General features: G+C 37.2%; 1 protein-coding gene and 1 non-coding gene across 2 annotated transcripts; one reads left to right on the top strand and one right to left on the bottom strand.

Moving 5' to 3' along the window:
• The first annotated feature begins 261 nt into the window (after positions 1-261).
• Positions 262-368, top strand: LOC127109452 (small nucleolar RNA R71). Its single transcript, XR_007796735.1, has one exon. It is a non-coding gene; the product is annotated as a small nucleolar RNA R71 (small nucleolar RNA).
• Positions 369-14,627: 14,259 nt separating this feature from the next.
• On the bottom strand, positions 14,628-16,340 carry LOC127106339 (myb-related protein 330). The gene is made up of 3 exons (XM_051043648.1): positions 15,972-16,340; positions 15,713-15,842; positions 14,628-15,617 (listed from the first exon to the last, which is right to left on the bottom strand). The coding sequence occupies exons 1-3, from the start codon at positions 16,102-16,104 to the stop codon at positions 14,873-14,875; spliced, it is 1,008 nt and encodes a 335-aa protein (XP_050899605.1). The 5' UTR covers positions 16,105-16,340; the 3' UTR covers positions 14,628-14,872.
• Positions 16,341-17,110: the final 770 nt, after the last annotated feature.

The following is a 17,110-nucleotide window of genomic DNA, read 5'->3' as shown; positions in this document are numbered from 1 at the left end:
ACTTTAAGGGCTAATGCGTCCATTTTCGCTTGCATCATGTCTATAGAGCTTAGTTCATGCAATCCTCCTTGGGCTTCCTTCTTCTCAACTGTCGCTCGTTCGAATCCCCATGATTGATGGTTTTGAGCCATATCTTTGATGAGGGCACTAGCTTTAGGATAAGGTTTGTTCATCAGAGCACCGCCTGCGGCAGCGTCGATGGTCATCTTCGTGTTATAGTGAAGTCCATTATAGAAGGTTTGAATGATTAACCAATTTTCTAAACCATGATGTGGGCATGCTCGTAACAACTCTTTATATCTCTCCCAAGCTTTGAACAACGATTCTCCTTGGTTTTTGGTAAATCTAGTTATATGGTTTTGAAGAACGGCGGTCTTACTCGGGGGAAAATATCTAGCAAGAAATACTCTTCTAAGGTTATCCCAAGTCGTAATGGAATTGGGTGGAAGGGAATCTAATCATGATAGGGCTTTATCTCTGAGGGAAAAAGGGAATAATCTTAAACGTATTGCCTCAGGAGAAGCTCCATTGGTTTTAAAAGTGTCTGCTAATTGAAGAAATATTTTTAAATGTTGGTTTGAGTTCTCAGTAGCGAGACCTGCGAATTGTCTCTGTTGCACTAGTTGCAACATGGATGGTTGGGTTTACTATACTAGAACTAGGTTCTTCATTTGATGGTTGAGCGAAATCTTTAAGAGGTCTTTGGTTTTGATCTTCGGGCATAGCTCTCTTAATTCTATGAAAGAATAAACGTGCACGAGCATAACATTCAGGTTCCTCCAGAGGATATACTAAGCTTAAACTTCCGATGCTGCGAGTTATTCGCATTGACCGACGGGAAATAGCCTAAGTCTAAACGATATAACAACAGGAAAATGAAATTTGACGAAATTGGTCCCCGACAACGGCGCCAAAAACTTGATGCGTGGTTTTCGCAAGTATACGAATGCGTCAGAGTAATATAAAATATTGTCGAATCCACAGAGACCAAGTGTCAATCTATCGTTATCTATTGTTATGGTGTTTATCAAAGGCAATCAAAATAGGTGTTTTTAGAGTGTGCAATGAAAAGTAAAGTATTGAATAAAGTTTAATTAATAAAGATAGGGTCGAATGTAATTCACATAATCAATTAATAATCCAAGTACTTGCTATTAGAACTACTTATGGGCAATGTTTCCTACTTTGAAAAGAACTAATTTAACGGAAACTGTCGCTTTCGCGTATTCAGAACCAAGTTGTACTCCCTAATCAAACCCTCTTATTGTCACTTATAAAAAGGTGCGCATTGCGTTAGAGTAGTAAACCTATTTTTAAGAAATATAGTATCTTGACTAAGTTGAAAAGTATTATAACCTGGATTTGTTAACCAAAAGAGGTTCTTATGAACCAGACTCTAAACTTATAAACGCGTCCGAAAATAGTTTTAAAATCTCTTTTCTTCTTAAATTAAAAACTCCTAATGAACTAAACAAAGCGCTTTCGCTGTTTTTGAAATAGTTAAAAACAATTAAGTTTAGATAGACGTTGGACGGCTTTCGATCTTACCCAACGGAATTGAAGTGCGGGAAAACTTAAGTTGAAAGTTAAAATAGCCCTTAAGTGCTTCTACGAACAATTGTACGGATTATCGGTTCAATTACAATCCTTACATTCTAACCTTATAAATTTAGTTAGACATGGTAAAGTAAAAGTGCATTAATTTAAATAAAAGTAGTGCGAGTGCGGAAAGTAAATAAAAGTAGTGCGAGTGCGGGAATTAAATAAAGTAAAGTGTGAGTGCGAGAAATAAATAAAGTAAAGCGAGTGCGAGGAAATAAATAATTTAAAGCGAGTGCGGGAAAATAAATAAGATAAAGACAAGTAATAAAAACCTGTTCCAATCGGAGGGTTGAATAAATTGCAAAGCGGAAATGAAAATGGCGGCAGGATTAACTTCCTTCCAAAGTGCTCCAAACTCGATTACAGACTTGATTACACAATTTTGGTAACACTCCAATGCGAAGCGATTACCACTTTAAAATACTGAATATATGCCTAAGTGAAACAAAGTTGCTCTGAGTTTGCCTCTGCTCTAAGTTTGGATGATTGTAAAAGTGATTTCGAGTTTCTATTTATAAGCAAGTAAAAAGATGAAAATGACAAGGATGCCCTTCAACTTGAAAATGGGAGGGAAAACTTTTCCTCTTGTGGCGCCCGCCACAAGGCCATGGCGCCCGCCACAAGGCCAATCTGAGGCGTCTTAGTGAAAGTAGTGGGGAACGTGGAAGTTGAAGGAGGTTGAGCTTAGACATGTCATGGTAGGGTCTATGGCGCCAGCCATGGTGGAAGCCACAAGTACAAAATGCTGAATTTTAGGGTTTTTAGCTCTTTTTCGCTCCTTTTCTCGATCGGGGCTCCGATTAAAGTAAAAACATGAAAACAAAGAAAAACATAGTAATAACACAACAAAATAACAATAAAACAACTAAAATGCATGTGAAATCGGAGTCGAAAATACGGTAAATTTCAGTGTTATCAGGAAGAAAGAATTGATCTCCAAACAAACAAGGGCCACTGAGATATGTCAACAAATTGATGCCCTTCGGCGTCAAATTGCCACTCTGGACAGTGAGTTGGAATCAAACCGCCGGTGATGCCTTAGAGGTCACTGAAGAGCTTAGGACTGTTGAAGGGAAGCTTGAGAATCTCAAAGCCCACGCTGACACCTTAGAGCCTATGTCCTTGCATTACAATTTTGAGCTTAAATCTTTCTAATCTAAGTTCGGCCAATTTTGACCGTTTCTATTGTCTGTATGAATTTTTGTAATATTTAAACAATGGCTTCTTGCCACTTTAATGTTATCCTTCTTACTTTTAGCACTTGTGTATTTATTTTCTGTGCCTTTTGTAGCTGGTTTCCAACATAGTTTTCTCCAACATTGTTCTTTCGACCGTTATTTAGTCTGTCGAAATTTTGACCTCTTGAAGGAGAGGCCTATATTTTTTCAAATACTTTCCATTTACTCTTAGGATTCGCCTATCTGGTGCCAACTCCTCGACCTCGTAGGCATTGTTAAAAAAGGCCTGCAAAACCTTAAACGGTCCTTCCCAATTAGGGGACCATTTACCCAAGACTCTATCATTTCTGTCCATAGGCAGGATCACTCTCCAAACCAGATCGTCGATAGCAAAGACTTTACCTTTCACCTTTCTATTGTAGGCTCTGGCGACTTTTTCTTTCTGCCTTTGTAGGGAATCCAGAGCTAACATTCTTTCTTCATCTATGTCGACCAGTTCGTCTGTCATCATACTCCAATAATCTTCAGAAGGTATTTCATACTGCCTTTGGGTTCTGACCGCCTGGACCTGAATCTCTATTGGCAACACTACGTCATGCCCATACACCAGTCGAAATGGAGTTGTTCCAAATGCTTCTTTTGGTGACGTTCGACATGCCCACAAAGCTTGGTCTAACGTCTTATGCCAATTTCTTGGCTTCTTGCCTATGTGTTTCTTTATTAGGCTGATGATCACCTTATTAGCAGCTTCGACTTGGTCATTCGCCTGTGCGTAATAGGGGGTAGAAGTCAGTAATTTGATTCCCATTTCTTTTGCAAAATCTTGCACATTTCGACCAGTGAAAACTGACCCCTGGTCGGTTATAATTGTTTCTAGGATGCCAAATCTGCAGATGATATAACTTTGGACAAAATCTATCACAACCTCTTGGTCTATATTTTTTAATGATATGGCTTCGACCCATTTTATGAAATAGTCGATACCGACTAAAACATACCTTTGTTGTTTCGACGAGGCTGGTTTTATTTCTCCTATAACATCCAGAGCCCATCCTCGAAATGGCCAGGGCTTCAAAATTGTATGCAACTCGCTTGCAGGCACATGTTGTATGCCCCCATGTAATTGGCATTCCTGACAACTTTTAGCAAATTCAATGCAATCTTTCAGCATTGAAAGCCAATAAACTCCTGAGCGCATCAAGAGCCATTTCATCTTCAAACCTGCTTGATGCGCCCCACACGCCCCACTGTGTACGCTTGACACAGCCACGCATGCCTCGCTTTCTCCTAGGCATTTTAGTAACACTCCGTCGACCGTCTTTTTGAATAATTCATCATTTATCAAGACGTAGCTAAGGGCCCTATATTTTATCTTTCGATCTATCGACCCTACGGGATTGCGTAAGTAATCGACTATCGACGGTCAGAATTTCAAAATGATTTTTATCTACAGCTCCCAACTTCACAATCGACAAATCTGACGGTGACAACAATGTCACTCGTACTTTCTCTCTTACTTGGACCTCTTCATCCTGGTCTTTCGACGCTTTGTACCCTGAGGCCTCCTGTGCCAAATCATTTGCTCTTTGGTTCTCTTTTCGTGGTACGTGTTGGAGGTTAACTTGCTCAAACCTCTTGAGTAATCTGATGGTGACCACAAAATACATGATTAAATTTTCTTTAACACACCTGTACTCTTTTGATGCTTGCTTAATTACTAACTTCGAGTCTCCCATAATTTCGACATTCCTTGCCCCCAATTCTACCAGTAGTTCAAGTCCTGTGATCGGTGACTCATATTCTGCTTCATTATTTGTGCATACCCCTTCAATTCTATATTTGAACTCTGCTGGAATTCCATCTGGAGAATTTATGACTCCTCCTATCCCAGATCCTTGCTTATGTCTTGAATCGTCGAAGTATAACCTCCATGGCGCTAAGTCTACGTAATTTTCCGCCATTTCGACCATTGAGTGGTCGACGAGGAAATCCGCTACTACTTGTCCTTTCATTGCTTTCAAGGGGACGTACGTCAGGGAGTATTCCGTTAACGCTAAAGCCCATTTCCCAATTCGACTATACGAAATTGGTTTAGATAACATGTGTTTAATAATATCAAAGTGGGAAGATACGTACACATCAACGGGCTTGATATATTGCTTTAGTTTCATACAAGAGAAATGCAGACATAGACATAGTTTTTCTATATCATTATACCTAGTTTCAGGATCATTAAGCATTCGACTAAGGTAATACACAGGTCTCTCGACACATTTTTCATCCTCTTGGACTAACATACTTCCTATAGTCGATTTTGAGGCTGCAATATACAGTCTCATTGGCCTATTCCTAATATGAGGGGCCAATACTGATGGCCTAGTCAAATACTCTTTGATTTTGTCAAAAGCCTCTTGGTGCTCATCCTGCCACTTGAAATCCTCGTTCTTCAGTCGAAGTAGTGGGGAGAAAGCTTTTGTTTTGCCACTTAAATTTGATATAAATCTTCTAAGAAAATTTATCTTTCCCAGAAAAGATTGTAGCTCCTTTTTGGTCGACGGAGGCTTGACGTCCATAATGGCTTTTGTTTTGCTTTGGTTTACTTCAATACCCTTTTTATGCACCACAAAGCCAAGGAAGTCGCCTTCCTGTACACAAAAAGCACACTTCAATGGATTCATTTTTAATCCACATTTCCTCATCCTTAGAAAGGCCTTTCGAAGATGTTCGACGTGAGCATGTCGACCATTTGATTTTATCACAATATCATCAATGTATACTTGCATGAAATCTTCAATAAAATCATGGAACATTGAGTTCATTACCCTCTGGTATGTTGCTCCGGCATTTTTCAAGCCAAATGGCATGACAACCCACTCATAAGTCCCCAAGGCTCCTAGGCATCGAAACGCCGTCTTCGGCACGTCTTCTTCTGCAATAAAAATTTGGTTATATCTAGCATAACCATCTAACATACTTAAATATTCAAAGCCAGCGGCCGAATTGACCAACATTTCCGCCACGGGCATGGCATGCTCATCTTTTGGGGTGGCAGCATTTAGATCTCTAAAATGAATACATACTCTTAAAGACCCATTTTTCTTGATGACTGGCACAATATGGCCAACCATTCGACATACCTTGCAGTTTGAATAAACTTCTTTTTCAGGAGTGTTTCTACTTCTGCTTTTATCTTTGCCATGATCTCTGGGGCGAAACGCCTGGGCGTCTGCTTTACTTGCTTTTTTCCAGCTTTTATTGGCAGCTTTAACTCGACCGAATCCCTACTTAAACCAGGCATTTCGTTATAATCCCAAGCAAAACAGTCCCTAAATTATTTAAGTATGGATATTACCTTATACTTTAGTTCTTTGTCGATGTTGGTGCTTATGTATGTTGGCCTTTTCTCGCCATTCTCGCCAAGGTCGACTTCTTCCAAGGGGTCTTTTATTTGGATTTTCTCTGGTGCCTTTGGGTCTTTTTCAAACCCTAAAGGTTCATTATCATAAATACAGTCCAGACGCTGCATGTCAATGTTCCTTTTAGCCAAAGTTGGCTTGTCTGGGGGTTCTGGCCCAATAGCCATATGCCCCTCTTTATTTAATGCATAGGCTTCGACAACCATGTTTTCTTCAGCCTCTAGAGCCGACTTTATTTTGTTCTCGGCCACGTATACCGATATCTTTCTTAGAGCTTCTAGCTCAGTCATCATCAGTGACGTCTCCCCAGCCTGTCGGCCGGATACCTGTATAAGGTGGATCATCTAGGCGTTCCACATCCTAAATGAAGCCATGAGTCTCGTGCAGAGTTAGAGAGATGAAAGCTTCACTCAGATTAGCATATACCTCCTCAGCTGGAAAGCAAGGCGAAATATTGGCCAGCTTCCTCTCGAAATCTTTCTTGCCAACATTATTTACGTCGGCCATGAAGTACCCTTGGTTTGCTTCAATATTTTAGACCACTCCATCTTCTCTCCAAATCACCAACCTTTGGTGCGCTGAAGATGGTACAACTCCGACACCATGTAGCCACTCTCTGCCAAATAGCAAGTTGTAACTTGGCTTAGCGTCTATCACCATAAATAATGTCGGTCTGGTTATTGAACCGACCGTGATATTCACCATAATCACTCCCACGGTACTTTTCGTCTTTCCTCCATAGTCAGACAGAACCACGTTGTTAGACCTGATGTCGGTATCATACTTGCCAATCTTCCTCAGAATATGGTGCGGCATGATATTGACCGTGGCACCACAATCGACCAAGACTTTGTTGACAGTTACGCCTTCCACTTTTGCCCTTATCAGCAGTGATTTCAAATGATTCTTCATGGTCATCGTTGGTCTTTCGAACACTGCCTCTTGGCTTTCAGCAGAGCCATGGTTCAACATAAAATAGAATCTTGGTTGGTGCAGAGCCATTTCTTCAGCGTCAGCATCGTCTACCGACTCCTCCACTTCAGTCACACATTTGTATTCTTGTGGCAGGATTGACACCACGTTGACCAAGATATCCAGACTTGCTTCAGACTCTGAATTGAAGTCATCAGTCACTTCATCAGAACATTTCTCAGTTGGTCGACGAACATACTCTCTGATCCGTTCCTTCCCTTCACAACAATTTTCTTCCCAGCATTCGCCTCACTGGCCATGCCTCTTGCAGCCTCTCTTTCGGCATGTTTACGCCTCTGAAAACGTCTCCATTGAGTTCTTGACATGGGGTTCTTCCCCAAATAATTTTCAGAGACATGAGTCCTTTTTTCAGACTTAAACTCACGCATGTAGTTAATTGTTAGACCTCCTCTAGCAGCAGCAACAACACCTTGTGAGGTGTCTTGTTTTTCCTGAGGCTTGATCCAAGTACCTCTAGGGGCACTTGTCGACGGTACAAAGCTCTTAGGCCTTGTTTGGGTATTTCCCACAGTCTTTTTTTAGCCTCTTTCATTCTAGTAACCCCTGGTCTGCCCATTTCTTTTGCTTTTACCCAACTGCAGTTTCTGGAAATTTTCAGCCGCTATTTTGTCGGTGACAACACCACACCTAGGGCACAGGCACACTTGTGAACCTTTATTCTTGCAGCAATACAGAAAATCCACAAAGTCTTCATCAGCCCTTGGGTAAGCTTTAGCTATATCGACATTTGGGCTTTCACCAGTTTGCTCCAGCATGTTGGCCTCCTCGTATTCGATGATCTCGACCATGTTGATCTCGACTGGCTCCACGAATAGGGCTTCCTCCTGGTGAAGAGGATCAGCGTCGATCTTCATTCTGCGGCCAGCAAATTTCAGTCTGCCTTCTTAAATCGCTTTCTGAACCAAATCCCTGAAAAGGTAACAATTAGAGATATTATGACCCAGATAGTTATGATACTTACAAAACCCTCTCTTCTGTCTCTGTTCTAATGGTGGTATTTTAGTACCAGGAGGTACCACCATTTGACCATCTTTGACCAACAAGTCAAAAATTTCCTCACATTTCGACACATCAAAAGTATAAGTTTTCAAAGGGAATTTTGGGTTGTGTTCGACAGGATTTTTTCCTTGCGCATGGAGCAATGATCGACACTCATACGCAGATCCTGGCTTTAGTTCAGCCACGTCGATTTCTAATTCGGTCGATGAAGCATAATCAGCCTCACATATTGGGTTTGTTGCGTCGTATTTGACAAACGCTACCTTTTCTTTCTTAGACTTATTGTGCCTAACTTTTTCTAATCTTAGCCATTCTAGATGTCGGATTCTATCAGCCAATTGTGACATACTTTTCACAAAAGTTGGATCTATTTTCTTCCTAATGGAATAATCTAAACCCCCTGCGGCCATTTGAACTAGTTCATGTTCTGGCACTTGCGTAAAACACCTAGCTTTTAAGGACCTAAAACGATTCAGATAATCGTCGATGCTCTCAGCAAACCTTCTCTTGATACTAGACAATTCTGCCAAACTAATTTTGGAGTGTCCCTCGTAAAACTGTTCATGGAACTTCTTTTCTGATTTGGCCCACGAATCGATTGAACTTGGGGCAAACGAAGTAAACCATGTGAAGGCAGCCTTAGTCAGAGAGGAGGGAAATTTTTTCACTTTCAAACATTCATTATGAGCCAGATCTCCTGACTTTGTTAAGTATCTGGCAACATGATATATTGTCGATTCACCAGACTCTCCCCCAAATTTAGTGTACTTAGGCACTTTCATCCCCCTGGGCGCCTCGGCTTGGAGAATAAACTCAGCTAACGGGGAAGCGTACAATGGCCTTTGCAATGTAGCACCCATACCATTTCTGGCCATAATCCTTTCGACAATAGTTGTCAAATTATTCTCCACTGCTAAGTCCTCTTGTCGATGTTGATCGATAATTTGATCAGCATCCTGGTGTCAGTTAACCATCACCATCTGGTTACGTCCCGCGACTCCTGATTCGACGCCTAGGGGTCTAATGATTTGTCCTTCGTGGACCCTCTCATCTTCCGCTGCCCCTATCTCCGTTTGCACAGGAACAGCTTGCCTAACCACTTGTGCCATCTATCGAGCCGGTGCCCCCAGAAAATTGCACAAGCGTGTCAATTGATTCGCCACCTGTCTATTTGTTTCAGCAGATTCTTGTATTACTGGATTAAAGACTGTGCCCATCTGGTTGGTCAACATGTTAACCAATTCATGGTTACTATCGTCCATTTGTTGTCTCAACACCGCTACTGAAGTGTTCGATAGCGACATGGTTCTGTTCTGAGTATTATTCCTAATGTTGCCCCCTTGCGCTGATCCTTGCAAGGATGGATTTGTATCTGAAAACAGTGTTGCACTTGATGTCGACTGATATCCTGGCATTAAGGAATACGGTATTCCATAAAGCGAATTTGTGGTGCCAAAGCGAGGCACATAAGGTCTGAACGTCGTTATCGTTGATCCTGAATCCCCCGGTGGAGGTTGAGGAGTTGATGTTCCAACCACACCCGTGGTCGACATGGTTAAGGCTGCACTTGTCATCGGTGGCAAAGTGGCAACCTGTGAGATTATTGTTTCCGTGGTGGATAAAGTTCCTCGTGGTACTTCATCCGTGTTAGTTTCTGACATTTTCACAGTGTTTCGTGGCTTACTATACAGTTTGCCACTTCTAAGTTTCATGCAATTTCGCAACTGCTCTAGCACTGTCCCACTGGGCGTGCCATTTTATTTATTGTGGAAATTGGTAAACAACCGCTGGTCCTCCCTAGGTCTTAAAACAAAGGGTTACTTGCAGGATCGACCAGTTGATCCTAGGACATGTGCTAGTGCAAGTGAGGCTTGTCCAACTCGACGAAATAACTTTGTGAGGAACGGCTCTTAACAAAGTGTCAAACAAGTGTAGAATTTTCCACACGAATGGTTTAGACAATGCTATAGCCTATAGGTGACTCGTGACCAACAACGCTATAGCATTCAAAAGATGTACACTACGAACACGCTTTTGGTAAACTCTATTATCGTAATAGAATCAGTGTCGACAGCGTAAACGACAACGTAAAATGATAACTCAAAGGTAAATGAAATTAAGATAAAATGTTCAACGGGAACAATTGAAAAGTAAGGAAGTTGCATTGAAATAAATGTGGTGATTCACGTACATAGCACTCTCAAAAAACTCTTGCTTCATCGCGCTGGAAATGGGAAGTTTTCTTATAAGTGATTTTCAGTACAAAGTGAACACCTTGAGCCCCTCGTGGGACGTTCTATTTATACTAAACTAAAGGAACTGCTCATAAGCTAAAACTCTTAGAAACTAGCAGCTGTTATGTCACACGATCTGCACAACCGTTGCACCCATGTCTTGCTAATTGCTCTAGATTCTGGCGCTCTTATTCTTCTTGTAACTGCTGGTTACTTTTAAATTTCAAATTTCTCCCGCCCAGACGTTAGGGTGATGCTGTCTTCTACGCATTTGGCTATAATTCTTTAAGTCTCAAACTTCACCTCAGTCGACGGAATGGCATGTCGACCAGGCCAGCTTCTCCTGTCGGCTTCATCCCCTGACTTGTGTTTTTTCCACTCTTGCTTGCCTCCAACATCTTTTGTCCTTTGATGGGGTATAACCCCCAAATCCACAGAACTTTGTCATTCACTACGCTTTTAGTATGCCTTAGAGATTTTTTCGTGGTAACAGTTTCACCAAATAGTCAAGGTTGGTGAAGGCTAGTTGGAAACTCTTTGCTACAAAAGGAATTAGTGGTTGTATCATAGCAGAATCTATGAAGAAAATAAAGTTTAGGTATTCACGTGACAAAGTAGACACAGAGTCACATTGGTCCTTGTGTTTTGGTTGACTTAGGTTCTGATCATCAGAAGCAGACTTCTTCAAATTCTGGTCTTTAGAGACTAACTCATACAGACTTTGACCTTCAGACATTGACTTCTTCAGAGTCGGGTCTTCATCTTCTAATCCATCAAATTTTGGTTTTTAAGCTTCTCATTGAATGTTCATTGTTAAAACCAATACTTGGATTATATATGAAAATTTAGTCTACGATCCTGCGCACTTGAATAAACATTAGTATACCAAATTGTTTTTTAAATACTTTGTTATCGTTAAAATCTAAGGGATATGGGACAATCCAATTTTGTTCCAACAATATAACAAACTGAAATCGTTAAATTTTAACCCATGTACCTTAGGAAATCTACTATCAATACGAACACCAATAAACTGTGTGAGGAGCAATTAAATGGGAGACTATGACAAGTTAGTTCGTTGTATAGAATTGGGAAGAAAGCTCATTTTATAATTACCGAAGAAGAAGATGAAACGAGGGTTTCATCCTCAATGGTGTGAGGATTGAATGAATGTGAGAATATGAAATATCTGTTTGTTCTAAATAGTTGGAAAATGATTATTTTTATGGTAGTTCTACAATGTGGGTATTGTTCTACAAGTTGGGGGAAGATGATTGAATTGTGACTACACATTGTTTGTTGATTGGCCAGAATTCTGACTACACAAAAAAAGGTCATTTTAACGAATTCACCATATAATTTTTTGTTAAAATATTTTTCATGTATTGAGAGTGTGATTGAGTTTAACCATATAAATAATTCATTAGTCATTACATTATCATTACTTGCAAACCCTAACCCTAATCTCAAATCTCGATGGTATCAAAGAAACATCGTTATTCTCTGCTCGACAATTCACCCTCCACCCAATACTGTTCAAATATTATTAAGAGAAAATTTAGATACATTTTCTAATATATGATTCAAATAGTTTATCAATTAAAATATCAAAAGTGTATAGTTTTTTCTTATTTTTATTTTAATTTGCAAATAGTTTGAACCATACATAATAAACTGCATGTAAGTCTTCTCATTATTATTATTATTATTATTATTATTATTATTATTATTATTATTATTATTATTATTATTATTATTATTATTATATATTTATAATTTTTAAATAATTTTTACTTAATTATTGTTTTAATCTTTAAAAAATGAGAAATTGAGATATTTAAATTTAAGATAAATTTAAAGATTTTAGCGGCTGATAGTTTAACTTTTAATTGAGTTAAATAAATATAATATATTTGTTAAAGGTTAAATTTTTTGTAGTAATATTTATTTCTATTTATCCATTTATAAATTAATATTAATATGCTATTAATATTTATAAAGTAATAATTTATAAACTCATTTCTTTAATATTCTCTTTATTACTTTTTTTGGTGACAAAAACGGTTTTTTCATGTGAGAGTAAGGTTTTGTTTGAGAGTTATGAGAGAACAGAAGGTGAAGGTATAAAGATTTTTTTTTAAAAACAATAGAGAAGTATTATGAATAAACTAAAGACGGGGGATTAATCTATTTCAAGAGTGAGTAAGATGTTCAAAATTATAATCTTTGAATTAAATTCAATTTAATCATTAAGTTAATTTTAATACTTAGTTAAACATTAGATTCAACTTCAGAAGTTATGATTAGAAGTAGTTAAATAAAATTATTCTCAAAATAAGTTTGATCCCCACTCTAAACTAAATTCTACACTACCATCCCAACACCCTTCAATTATTTTCATCCAACTCTTTCCTTTTAGTAAATCAATATAATCAATCATATAGTGGAGGTCATTAGAAGTAAGAAGTTTTTCTACTCCGCCTATAGGATTTCTTAAATTTAGTAAGATAATTATAATCAATCAAAACGGAGTACTCGTTAATTAAATTTAAAAATTTATTGTAGTAGATTTTATAGTATTGAAGATAGGGATAGATAATAAGATGGTTCGGAATTAATGAGAAAAGACAGAGGGTAGGTAAAACTCATGACGTGTGCAATGCAACATATAGCTACCTAACCAGCTCAGGGTTCAATGTTGATGTTTCATAGATTCACGAGTTCATCTTTCTTAACCAACGTGTTCTGTCTTGTTCATCCTTCCAACATGTCTGGCCCCACTTCTCACCAAACACGACTCCTTTCTCTTCAATCACACACCTTCCTCACTTCTCTTCATCAAATCCTGGGTAGTTGCTAAACATTCTGTCCATATCACATGACGTGGGCCATACTCACTCAAATGGATAACGATTAATATTACTAATTTTTTATTTTAGATTAGGTACATCTATTATGCATCTAGAACAATTGAAAATTACAAATATTAAAATATGCTTACTGTTAAATAACGATATTAGTACTAGTTCTATACACTTTTCTTTTCACAATACTTTAATAGAGTTGAACAAATAAATTTATTTTCCAACCAAATAGAGTCAAATTCTAAACCTTACGCCAACATAAAAAAAATTAAAATTCGACTCATAATTTAGTTTCTAGAAGGCTGGGAAATTTTCAAATATGCCTCAAACTTGGCTTATTTTATAATTTGTTTTTGTTTTTATTCAGTCTTTATTTGACCTCCTAAAATATTTTAGTTCAAAGAAACTCAATTACTATATGATAAATTTCACACACCATTCAGAACATTGTATTAATATTTATTGCTAAATCTTATACTTTATATTATTCTATTTATAACTCTGTATTCAAAATATAATTTTCTATAGGAAAAATTTATAAAGACGTTGTGGGAGGGAAATGAGAGAATATTATGCCATCTGTGTTTTCACTTTCGGAAATCAAAGAGAATAGAAAATGACGTATTGTCTTGTTGTTGCTGTAAAATTTTGTTTGTGTCTCAACATTGTGCTATTTTCCCAAAAAGATTCAAATAAATTAAAAATAGTTTTACTCTAAAAAGGAACCTTTTCCCAATCTCAACTAATTATATGATATGGTAGTTGAACTTCACCACATTGTGACTAGTCACTACCAAACAAAAATAAAAATAAAGAATGAACAAAAAGTAATTAAATTTAGTGAAGATAAATTTTAATGTGCATTAATTTTTTTTATATTTTATATATTTTTGAAAACTTCAAATAAATTATTACTACTTTTTTTTTTATTATATGTCATTTTGAAAATTATTTTGTACAATTTTCTATTATACCCTTAAATATTTATTATGTTTCTTCTTTTAATTATATCAATTTATCTTTCTAAATGAAGGATAATTTTATAAAACTCTTCCTAATTTATCTTTTTTATATCATAATTATTATATTTTTTAATATCTATAAAATCACAAATGATTTATAATAAAAAATGGAGAAAGTATTATATATAAATTTAATTTGTTTTAATGAAAACAAATAAGATTCAATAGTCAAAACCATAGAGAGAAGAATATTAAAACTACCAAAGTCGAAATTCAACATTGATTTTATATCTCAATGACTCTATCGTTAACAAGCATAAATAAAACCACATAGAGAAATCAAGAGATAGAGACATAAAAAAAATGAGATAAACAGTAATTAAAAAAACCCAAAATTTTAGGCCAAAATACTGGTTCAAATCTCTGTTCCACAGTCAACTATCGCATATAAATAAAAATAATACTAAGAAAATTTGCGAAAAATTTCGAAATTCGATTCTACTGCAACTATACTGTTCTTTGTCGTTGACGTTGGTCAGAACGTTAACAACTCAGATATGATAATAATTAAAACCAAAAGATAAGATTAAGTCTAAATTACTTCTAAGGTTACAAATTTTTCCATCAAAACTTCATAAACCTGGCACCGAAAAATCTAAAAAAATCATTGCCGGTACCGGTGGTTGTAGGTGGTGGAGCAGCCGCAGAAACACCATTTGTAGTAGGCCTGGTATTCATGCAGCAACAAGGTCCGTTTCCATGGAACCCTAAAGCTTGATTACAAAGGCACACACCTTGTGATGGTGCCACCGCTTGTGGCTGCTGAAATGGTGGAGCCAATGAAAGTTCCAAGTTGATTTGTGGAGGATAAGGTGTTTCCTCTATAGTTACACCACTACTAGTGTTTGAAACTGAATCCTCAACACCTCCACAACCAGAATCAGTTACAACAAACTTTTTATCCAGAAAGCCGCAATCAGAATCAGTTACAACTAACTTTTTATCCAGAAAGCCGCAACCAGAATCAGTTACAACTAGCTTTTTATCCAGACCGCCGTTGAAACTGAATAACGGAAACACGCTTTTAGTGTTCAAGCTCTTGTGGCTTACGCTACTGCCACTGGTTGTGGGGACCACAGGAATCACAGTCGGTTTGTTGATAAGATTTGTTGAAGAAGCAACGGCGGAGGCGGTGGTTGTCGAGGAAGTACTAGCACCAGCAACGGCGGAGGTGGAGGCGGGTTTGAGTGGTTTATGCGTTGAAGGATCAACTCCGCGGCCGTAGAGTTTCCTCTTGATGTGTGTATTCCAGTAATTCTTGATCTCATTGTCTGTTCTTCCCTTCAATTGTTGAGCAATCTGAGACCATCTGAGAAAACAAATTAAAGTTTATTACATGAGACTTAAACCTAAAATTGAAAAAAAAAGATTAATTATCAACAAAAACTAGAGAGAAATACATACTTGTTACCAACTTCGTTATGGAGACGAATGATAAGTTCATCTTCTTCGCGAGTGAAGTTTCCTCGCTTGAGATCAGGTCGGAGGTAATTTATCCATCTAAGTCTGCAACTTTTGCCGCAACGAGCCAAGCCTGTTTGTAGAAACAAACATGCATATAATTAATTAATTAATTAAATAAATAATTAAGCAGTGAATTAAAGTAGTAATTAAATTAAGGATTTAGGAAATGATGAAATAGTTGAAGATGATTGATTATTACCAGCGGCTTTGGGAAGAGAACGCCAACAACCTTCACCGTGAGACTTGATGTATTTTATCAACCGTTCATCTTCTTCTTTAGACCAAGCGCCTTTATTAGTGTGTTGTTTTTCACAGCAGGGAGATCTAGCCATGGTTGTTGCTGAAGAGATGAGAGAGAGAGAGAGAGAGTGGTGAGTAGGAAGAGAGAGAGAGAGAGAGAGGAGACAAAAGAAGGTAGAAGAAGAGAATATAAATGGGAGGTTGTGGAGAGAGAGAGAGGTGCAATTGACTCGGAGAGCTTCTTTTTCTCAAAAGTGATTGACCGAGTTGGTGAGAAAAGATGAGTGGTTACAATTAAGTTTGTGCTGTGTTTCTGTTTCTGTTTCCTTTCATTGGGTAGGTAGGTAGCTCTACTTTTTTGTCATCTCTTTATTTATGCTTCTTTCTCTTTCTTATCCTTATTCTTTTATTTTCACTTTCACCCTTCTAAATCTTCACTATTTCAAACATTCCCCTTTCTCAAAAGTTACGTCTTTTCATTTTTAAAGTAGTAATAATCAGACATTAATTCTCAACTAATTCTGTCCTTTTAATTTAAAAAGAAAATTTAGGTGTTTTCTATTTTTTTTAGATTTACATTTACATAACGACTGCCACACACGAATGTGTGTCATTATGGCAGTCAAACTTTAGCTCATTTAGAATATTTATAAAAAAAATTAAAGAAATTAATTATATGTATATATTAGATTTTTTTTTCAAATTACAATTTTAATTAAGTATTTGTAGCTTGGATTGACTTATTATATACGCTCGTGATTTTTTAATAACTTGTTGTTAATTTTAATGAATGACAAATTAAGATATTTTAATTTAATATAGATCTAAAGACTCACTCTTCTCATTTTCTATAACAACAATAACTATTTTTTCGTTAGGGTAAAAGGATTGATTTCTAACCATTAGATCAAAATAAATGTTATTATTAAAATGATTTTTTAAATCTAAGATATGATTTATCTTTGTCTTAATTGCAAAAGACATTTTATTTGAACAAGTACTATAGATGACACTTGCCACAATGGAAAACGACAAATCAGAGTTTGGGAAGCATTGAAATTTAGTAAAAAAACCATCTATCTCATATATGTAATCTTT

This window comes from Lathyrus oleraceus, chromosome 7 (assembly GCF_024323335.1).
Source record: "Lathyrus oleraceus cultivar Zhongwan6 chromosome 7, CAAS_Psat_ZW6_1.0, whole genome shotgun sequence".
Lineage (NCBI taxonomy): Eukaryota > Viridiplantae > Streptophyta > Magnoliopsida > Fabales > Fabaceae > Lathyrus > Lathyrus oleraceus.
The sequence above is the reverse complement of the archived record's forward strand: the minus strand, read 5'-3'. Positions and strand labels throughout refer to the sequence as shown.